This window comes from Pipistrellus kuhlii, unplaced genomic scaffold (assembly GCF_014108245.1).
Source record: "Pipistrellus kuhlii isolate mPipKuh1 unplaced genomic scaffold, mPipKuh1.p scaffold_m20_p_18, whole genome shotgun sequence".
In the NCBI taxonomy this organism is placed as follows: Eukaryota; Metazoa; Chordata; class Mammalia; order Chiroptera; family Vespertilionidae; genus Pipistrellus; species Pipistrellus kuhlii.
In genome coordinates this window covers 696967-706428 of record NW_023425493.1, presented here as the reverse complement: position 1 = coordinate 706428, position 9462 = coordinate 696967, and the positions used below count along the sequence as shown (strand labels likewise).

General features: G+C 62.4%; 1 protein-coding gene across 1 annotated transcript; it reads right to left on the bottom strand.

Annotated features, from left to right (window-relative positions):
• Positions 1-987: 987 nt before the first annotated feature.
• On the bottom strand, positions 988-8680 carry LRRC52 (leucine rich repeat containing 52). Its single transcript, XM_036443016.1, has 2 exons — positions 8041-8680; positions 988-1313 (listed from the first exon to the last, which is right to left on the bottom strand). The coding sequence occupies exons 1-2, from the start codon at positions 8660-8662 to the stop codon at positions 988-990; spliced, it is 948 nt and encodes a 315-aa protein (XP_036298909.1). The 5' UTR covers positions 8663-8680.
• Between the last annotated feature and the right edge of the window lie 782 nt (positions 8681-9462).

Below are 9462 nucleotides of genomic sequence, written 5' to 3'. Positions count from 1 at the left end.
CCCAGGCAGCTGAGCTGTGTGCCCGGCACCTCACTCTGCGGGGAACCCCGGACTCTGGTCCAGGGGCTGGAGCCGCAGGAGGGAGGAGGGCTGCCCTCCCCACACCGGATTCCACGCCCGTCTTGGTCCTGCTGAGCCAGTGACACGCTGGGTTTACCTGTTACTGCAGCACAGCCTGTCCTACCCTGAGTGACAGGTGCCTCGGAGGCCCTGCAGGGTCCCGCCTCCCTTCCCTCTAACAGTCTCTCTTCCTTCCCCTCACCTGGACCCCACTCTCACGGTGCCAGCCCGAGGCTGCCCACAGCGCCGGGCCACTCCGCTAGCCCTTCGGGAACCACAGCCACTCGGGGTGCACAGAGTGCGGGCGTGGGGGGCAGGCAGCCTGGGTGCCGCCCATCTGCCTCCCTCAGCCTCTCTGAGCTTCAGGCGACGGCCACCCGGCCGGGCGCTGAGGGCTGGCTCGGGGAACTGTGTGGGCGCCCTCCTCTGCCCGGAGCGCTCACACGGCCGGCTGCTGGCTCTGTGGCCGGACATCTCTGCGTGGGGCGGCGTCCTGTGGGCCTTGGGTGGCTCTGCGGCGGCCTGGCTGGACCTGCCCAGCCTCACTGGCCCTGGGAACTCCTGTGAGCGCCGGGGCCACTGTGGCCACCACGAGAGGGAACGTGGAGACCCCCTCGGGCGAATCTCTCAGTGTCAGCGCTGTCACTGCGTCTGGTATTTCCCCCCCTGATTCAGTCTATGCTGCACCCCTCCTCCCCAGCTGCTCACCCCGGGAGGGCTCCCCCTCACCCTGCACGCCCTGCCTCCCGCACGGAGGGCGGACCAGGTGCTCATCACACCAGGCCCTGGGATGCTGCATCCGTGCTTCCAGACTTCTCTGCCATCAAAACTTTATTTACTAATAGGCTCCAGCCTCTCACAGCTCACCAGGGGTGGGGCGGGCGGGAGAGAAGGGGGGTGACCTGAGGGCGGCCTGGGAGCGCCGGCCTAGATGAGCTGCGGGAAGCTGTCCGGGCCGGACTCCGTACTCCTCTGGAAGATGCGCCGGCTCACCTCCACGGGCTGCCCGTGGTCGTCCTCGTCCTCCGCCTCGCTGGACTTGCGCCGGGCGTTCTGGTACACCACGGCGCACACGCCCGTGAGCCAGGCGGCCACCGTGCCCGCCGAGAAGATGCAGAAGCCGATGAGCAGCAGGAAGAGGTAGTCCAGCCGGTCCAGGTGCGTGATGCACATGTACCGCAGCGGGTTCCCCACCTGCGTGACGGGCCAGCCCGCCAGCTCCGTGGGCTCCACGCACGTGGCGTTCTCCTCGTCTGGGGGAAGAGCACGGCAGGAGACGGTGAGCGGCGGAACCCCCGCTGCTGAGGCCAGAGGGCACCTGGAGGGGCTGCCTGGAGCCTGGCTGCTCAGGGTGTGGGCTGGGGCGTCACCGGGGCCTCGTCAGGCCCACCCAGCCCTCCTGGGCCCGGGTCTGCAGCCTCAGGACACCCCAGGGGCTCTGTGCACAGGAGGTTTGAGGAGCGTGGAGCCCGGGGCCGCCTCCTGCCCCAGCCCAGCTTCCTTCGGTCACCTTCTGGTTTGAAAACGGGCTTTGCTTCCAAAAGTCCTCAAAGGACCGAATCCCACCACATGGTGGAGGGCGCGGACACTTAGCCAGATGGCCATGGGGCGTGGACACTCCACAGCCCACCTTCATGTTCACCATCTCCCTCCCTCCTTCCCTCCTGGGGACCCAAGCTGTCTTTCTCTCCACGCTTGTGCCTGAGCCCAGCCGGGACCGCAAACACCCACTTGTGTCCACGCTCTGGGACCAGGTTCCCGAAAGCCTGCTGTGCTCCCCGCGCCCTGCCTCCCCAGCAGGAGGACCCAGGTGGTGGGAGAGAGCCATTCGGGGAAGCATCACAGGCTGGTCACATGGTCCACACGCATCGTCAGTCCTTTTTAGCAGCTGACTTTGCGGCCGGCTGCTTCTCTGAGCAGCTCCCTTATCAAGCCCCATGGACTTCAGAACAAAACAGGAAAAAAAAAAGCGAGCCCCGGGTTCAAGTCCAGACTGTCACGTACTCGTTTTGTACACGTTAGCGGCCCGGCTCTCTTCCCGAATCCCAGCCTCATCGTAGACGAGCAGAGAACAACACCTCTGCTGAGTCCTGGCTCGGAGAGTGGCCGGGGAGGGGCCGGGGACAGGCTGCCGAGGGGACTGCAGGCAGCACTCCATGGGGCTCACGTCAGGGAGGGGCCGGCTTCAGCTAGCAAGGCTAACACCACGCAGCGAGGATTGACCACCTTCTGACGACACGCTAAGGGGCGCACACACGCTCTCTCATGGGATCCTTAGGACCACCGCACACGGGACACTGCTGTCCTCGTTTATCCAGAAGGAGACAGACTCGAAGCTGGTTTGCCCTTGAAGGTTCTAGATGCCCCAGGAGGCAGGCAGCACGGGGACCATGGGAAGGTCTGGCTGAGCGGTCCCAGCGTGCTCTGCGGAAGGGGGCGCCTCAGAGCTGGTGGGAGAGCAGCTCCCCTAACCTAGGGCGGAGCTCCAGACCGCTCCTCGCTCAGGGAGGGGGGGAATCTGTGTTAGAGGGAGAAGCAGGGGAAGGCGAGAGAGGAACCCTGACGGGAGCTGACGGCAACCGGGAGGGAGGCCCCGGACCGGCCCTTCCCTCTCGCCTCGGGAGCTCGCCCCGGGGAGGGGCGCCCCAGGTGTCCACACGCAGTCTACAAAGGGGCTCCTTTCCTTCCTCCCTCCCCCCTGTCACAGACACCTGGCTGCACCCCCTCCCAGGGAACCCCTCCCCAGCACACCCACGGAGGCCCTCCTGGAGGGGACACGCTGTCCCTGGAGGTGCAGGGCCCAGCGGCCACGGGCAGGGGCAGCGTCCAGCTCAGCCAGGACTAGGCCCTGGCCTGGCCACTCTCCCGCCACCCCGCCAGCTGGGGGCGGGCAGGAGGCAGCCAGTCAGTGATTCTGTCTCATCACTGATGTTTCTATCTCTCCCCCTCTTCTTCTCCCCTCCTCTCTAAAATCAATAAAGAAAATTAAAAAATAGTAAAGCCACCAGTTCAGTGTGCATTTGTCGGCTTCTCCATGTGGTTCTGTCTGGTTTAGCTTTGTGTGTTTTCACATAAGTTATCAGATGCTTCGGAAGTTAAAGCTGCCTCCTCCGGGACAGTCACCTTTTCCCGGGAACCTTTCCTCCTCGTCTCAGGTGCTCTCCTCACACGACTTTGTTTGGTGACGTTGGAGGGCCGGTGGAGTTCCTTCAGGCCAGGCGTCCCCGTGTGTCCTTCCCCACTTTTACGTTTACCTCCCTTGTTCCTGTGTGTGAGGTGTGGTCTGTGAGCAGTGTGGAGCTGGGTTTTTTTCTTTTCATCCAGTTCAGCGACCCATGTATTTGAATCAGCCATTAACATTGCTCTTTGTTCCTGTCCACCTTTCCCTCTGCTTTGTTGCTTTCTGTTGTCTTATGTCATTTCCTGTTTTTAAGTTGTCCGTCCTCCCCCTTGTCTGTATGATGGCTTAGAGGTGATAGAGCCGTCCGGTGCCTGGCGTGTAGTTAGTTTTATAAACTAATCCCCTCCCCTGTCCCGTCCCGTCCCTTCCCCCCCCCCTGCCCCCCCGTAGTTTTAGTTCACTCCGGGCTGCAGAGTGGATACGCTGTTTGTGAAGTGTCCCCTCCTGGCCCGCCTGACCTCCTCGCCTCTGACCGAGGGCTAGCAGGGCCGTGTGCACACGAGCACGCACGACTCAGGGCCTCGCTAGCAGCACAGGCTCCACCCATCCACAGGCCAGGGCACTCGCCCCAGTTAAAGCTCCGGTATGATTACAGTCATTAATGTTTAAATGCTTCCTGCAAATAGTTCCCAAGGAGACATAACCTGCCCCATTTATTTCCACGTGTAGCATGCTGCTCACCGGGGGAAAACCATGTGCCGGAACCCGATGCTGGGAAGCCAGAGTTTCTGGGTCGTGGGAGCCACACCGCCCCGGGGCCCCACTCAGAAACCCGGCCTGAACCCCAGGGTTCCGAGAGGAGCCGCTTCTCCCCTTGGTCTGTCGGAGGGGCCGGGGCGCAGCCCACAGTGCACGTTCCCCAGAAGGTACCACAGGCCTTTGAGCTGGTCCCTGGCTCTTTGCAGCGGCACCACAGGCTGCTGGGTCACCTCCGGCATGGGGTGCTCTCTCCGCCCCCCCCCCCCCCCCCCTGAGGGAGACAAGGAGGCCCGGCTGGCTGCTCCGGTCACCGTCCACCGCTGCCCTGCAGGCCAGAGTACATGGGGACTGAGGGGCCGTCCTGGGAGGCCTGGCATTGCTGAGCTCCCAGGAGCCTAGGCCACCTGCTCAGGGGTCCCACCTGGCTGAGCCTGGAGAATCACCCGGACCTTCCGGAACCGCAGCGGCCCCCCTTCGTTTCCCGGATTTTCTGGATGGTTTAGGTTTAGGGTCATGGACTCAGCTGTGCATCCGCCCCTCACTGCCCTCCTGAGGCGGCCGGGCTGGCAGCCGGAGGCAGCCAGGCCAGGTGCTGGTGAGAAAGTGGGGGCATGCTGGCGGAGCACTCGCCAGCCAGGAATGCCTGCTCCCAGCGGCTCCCCCCGTCCCTCTGATTGCAGTCCCTGAGGGAGGGATTGTCGGTGGAGAGGGCGGGGCCCTGAGTTCATGCTGGAAATCCACGCTTTGGAGAGTCATGGTGACTTTCTACTTTCTGGGCTGAAATTGTCCAGCGACAGCAGCCTGGATGCAGGACTCAGATGTTCTCTGCTCCGACGCCCTCGAATGATGTACATGGACCCGAAGCAGCCAGGCCCTAGCCATCTCCCCACTGCAGACATCCCGGGGGCTCCGTCCAGCCTCTCGGCGCTGCAGCCCAGCCCATAACCGAGAGCCGACACAGGGCCCTGTCCTGAAACGGTCCCCTCCCACCCTGGCACCTGCTCCTTCCGAGTTCTCACCGTTTCTGACTCTCCCGTCACATCGCAATGCCCTTGAAGCAGGCGTTTCATAAAATCATCACCACCAGCATCTCAGCGCGGGTCGTGCTGGAGCAGCTGCGGTGGGTCTGAACACAAGCCATGGCCACAGGGTCCCCAGAACGTCGCCGAGGCGCCCCTGAGCCCCCCGTCCCCAGCTCTCTGGTCAGAATCTCCGGACTTGGGGTTCCTGGCTGGTTAGAGTTTGAGAACCCTGGTTAAGCAGGCCAGGCCCGGGAGGAAAGCCCGGGGCCTGTGGGCGGGGGTTGGTGGTATCGTTCTGGTCAAGTAGAGGCAGGAAGACAGGAGGCCCCTGGGAGGGCGGACGTAGAGGCTGCCAGCTTCGTGATCACACCCCTACACGGAGTGACCAGGGCCTCATCTTGACGGACACCCCCCTTGGCACCGCCCCATCGAGGCGCAGCTGGGACCCTGTCTGCTGACCACGAGCTCCCTCTCCCTTCATCCCAGGGCACTTTCTCTCTGTGTCGGCCCTTGGGCTGCCAGCCGGAAGTGGCCTCAGCGGGCGTCTCACCCGGCTCCCGTACCCGAGCATGGAGAGATCTGGAGACTCAGAGAGCCTGGCACGTGGGCAGCGCTGTTTTCTCTCACGGTGTCCCCAGGTGGTCTCCTTAGAGAGGGGAATTGCGACTTCGTCCTCAGTGACAAAGGACACCAGCTGTCCACATAGTGAACATACGTCAGCGTGTGAGCTGAGTGGATTGCGGCTGCCCCATGGCAGTGGGTGCGTTGAACTTGGATGTGGGGAGGTCGCCATGCTGTAAGGAGCTGGGTTCGTCAGCAGCCTGGATTCACAGGGGGCTGGCCAGGGCGGTGGCCGCTCAGACGAAGTGGATGAAGTAGATGGGACATGCCGTTCCTCAGCTGCACTTGCCGAGGCCCCACCTGGGCCCTGGCAGGACAGCTCGGGTCTGGATGGGCTCCCCTGGCAGCGCTGGGCTGGACCGTGGGGGTGGCCGGCAGGGGTGCGGAGGCCGGTCCTTCTGCCCAGGAGCGTGGCGTCCGGTGCGTGTCTGAGAGCACCCAGAGGCTCCGACCCGTCCTCGGGAGCACTGTCCGGAGAGCTCAGTGGGCCCCCCTTCCAGCAGCAGCGATGGGAAATGAGAGTCCGGCCAGGAGCTGTCCTCTGCTGGCCTCCGTGCGTCTGTTCTAACTGCGAGCGCGCCCGGCAGCCGGCACACGACCGCGCCCCGCCACTGCCCGGGCGTTTGGGCTCCGAAGTGAATCCTGAGCTCTAAGAAGTGGGTGGTTTTCGGTGTGTCTGTGACTAACTCGCCAGAGGGTCTCTTAGGTAAGACCTTTGGTGATAGCATCAACCTTTCGCTATTCCTACTCAGTGAGGTTATCATGAAGTCTGAAGAATGAGGCGCCCTCTCCAGCCGCTCTGGGTGGGGGTGGGGCGAGCTTGGCCGGCAGGTGACCGGGAAAGACGCATGTTGCCTGCCTGGTGCCTTTTGTGTGAGCGCCTCTCCGTCCTCCCCTGGACGGACTTCCTTCACGGTGCCCGGCTGAGCTCGGCTCCCTGCATTGCCCAGGACCCCTCCTCCCGCTCCCAGAGCTGGTCAAGGTGTAGGGGCACTTGTATCATCTGGACCAGAAGTTCCTGTCGTTTTGTAGGGTGCTCTTCAAGGTCAGGGCCCTTTGGGGGACCCGAAGGCTGAATCTGAAATGGCTAATTTCAGCCCCGAGGGAGCTGGGGACGGGCAGATCCTGGGGCAGAGGGACTGCTCGGTTCCCTCCACATCCCCAGGTCACACTACATTGGTGACTCTTCCTCCGGGCCATGTCTGCCCCACAGGGGGGCTGACCTCCTTGCCCTCGTCCCTGGAAAGCCACCTGTGTGTCCCCACCTGTTTCTGGAGGTGGGGCTTGTCTTTAGGTGAAGATTCAGGTCCAGACTCAGCAACAGCCACGGGCTGCGGGCCACTCCCAGCCCCTGGCCCAGCTGTCCTGCCAGGGCCCAGGTGGGGCCAGGCCTTGATCTGGGTGTAGGTTTTATTCTCAGGATCTGAACTCCCGTGTCCATAACTTGCCCAACACCCAGCTCAGTCTTAGGTAGGCTGGTCTGGAAGATGAGGGAGGAGGCACCAGGTGCCCAGGGGCCATGGCAGGAGGTGGGACAGTGGATGGAAATCTACCAAATGAGACTTTGCCTGTGACACTGAAGTCTCCTGCTGGGATGGTGGGCATGCGAGGCCCATTCTCCTCATTCAGGCCGACCCGTCTGCCTTACAGGGGAGCGCATCCATGTCCTGTCAAAGCCTGCTCCCTGCCTGGCCCTTGCCTCTCTCACTGTCCAGGTGCCCATGTGCCCCCTCCTTGCCTATCAAACTCTGCCCTCTATACTCACACTATTGGATTTCTACTGCCTGTGAGAGTCTGAGGGTACTCAGATCTGGAAACATTGGCCACTGAGCCTAACCAGCTCCCCAGTGGAATACAGTGTCCCTGATTCCTCTGTCCTACTGGTCCTTCAGCATCTCCACACGCATTGTTTCATGGGGTCACGGCACCTCTGTATGTTTGGTAACATTATTGCCCCCACTTTATGGGTCAGGAGACAGGCTCAGAGAAATCGAGTTTCTCTAAGCAAGGGCAGCTAATGGGCAAGTGCTGAGTTTGGGACTAGAACTCAGCTCTTTGAATTCCTTATTACCTCTCTGGTCAACTCAAGGATGGCCCTGCAGAGCAATAAGAATGCTTTCAATCAGCTCCACCCTGATGCTGACCAGGTCTTTTTCTGTTTCATCATTATTCTTTTTAAATATTTTTAAATTGATTTCAGAGTCAGGGAGTGAGATAGAGACATTGATGAGAGAGAAACATCCATCAGCTGCCTCCTGCACGCCCCCTACTGGGGATCCATTCCTCAACCAGGGCATCTGCCCTGACCGGGGATCAAACCCGTGACCTCCTGGTGTACGGGGCGACACTCATCCTCTGAGCCCCACCGGCCAGGCTGAACATCTTTTGACTTCCCCTTTTCTAGGACTCGTGGGTCCGACTCCAGCACATCGTCCCCCACGCCCCTCGCGCCCTCACCTGGGTGGTTCAGATGGGACACGATGAGGTAGATGGTGAAGTCCAGGAAGGAGCAGTTGCACATCCAGGGGTTCTCACTCAGGTACAGGGTCTGCAGCGTGAGGAGGTTCTGGAAGGTGGTGTCATCCACGATCTGCAGGCCGGTGTTCCTGAGGTCCAGCAGCCGCAGCGAGCTGGTGTTGGCGAAGGTGTACTTGTGGAGGGCCAGCAGGCGCGGGTTGTGGGAGAGGTTCAGCTGCACCAGGTTGCCGAGCGCGGAGAAGCTGTACGGGGAGATGGAGCTCAGGTTGTTGGCGCTGAGGTCCAGGTAGATGAGCCTGAAGACGCCGACGAAAGTGTAATCCATCACCTCGCTGATGAAGTTGTCCCTGCAGTCCAGGTAGACCAGGTCGCTGAGGAGCCCCAGGTTCATGGCTGGCAAGTAGGTGATGCTGTTGTTGTTCAGGAAGAGCCGCCGGGTGTTCAGGGGGATGTCCGGGGGGTACTCCGTTAGCTGGGTCCCCGAGCAGATCACCTCCTGGGCTTGGCACTGACAGCTGGCTGGACACTTGGACCCCGACACCAGTCCCATCCCGAAGGAGAAGAGTAACCACCGGGGCCCCGGGCCTGAGGCGGGGGACATAGCAGGCAGCCCGGGCGACCGCTCGCTCCTTCCACCTCCTGGGCCGGGCGGCCGGGCGGCCAGGCGGCTGTCCCTCCGAAGGCGGCACAGGGGCGGGCGGGGGAGGGGCGCCGGAAAGAACTGGCAGTCTGGCTTTGTGCGGAGCGATTTTCCGTTACAGGAGACACGAACAGAAGCTGAGACACCAGGCCGGCCCTGCGCTTCCCGCCGCCCAGCCAGGTGCTGGCTCCCGGGCTGCCGCTGGAAGCCTGCCTGCCTGAGCGGTCGCCCCCTCTTCCCTCGTCTGCAAGTGAAGGGGAGCCGGGCAGCCACGGGACAATGGGCGGCCAGTGGACCCCTTTGTGATGTCAGCAGCTCAGGGGACTGCCTGGCTGGGGAGCAGGCCCTGCCTCCCCTGGGTGTGTGTGTGTGTGTGTGTGTATGGGGGGTAGAGTTTGGGTAAGGGGCTGCCTCTGGGGGCGTGGGGGCTACAGTGAGAAAGAGAGAGAGAGAGAGAAAGAGAGAGAGAGAGAGAGAGAGCCAGCCCACGCCAGCCCCCACGTCAGAGGTCCGGTTACTCTGGGCCCCTGATCCGCGGGCAGTGGAGGGCGCAGGGAAGTCTCTGCTGTCCTGAGGCGCCTGAAGTGACTTAGACTCCTCCTCAGAGGGGCTCTCCCTTGGGTCCTGAGTGTAGAGGGGTGCCATTTTTGGGGTGCTGTCAGAGAAGATGGGGTGGCGGGGGCTCCGTAGAAATGAGCAAGGGCGCCCTCTGACTGCTCTCCGTTTGCACGGCGCCGTCTGCATTTGCGATATGTGGGTGC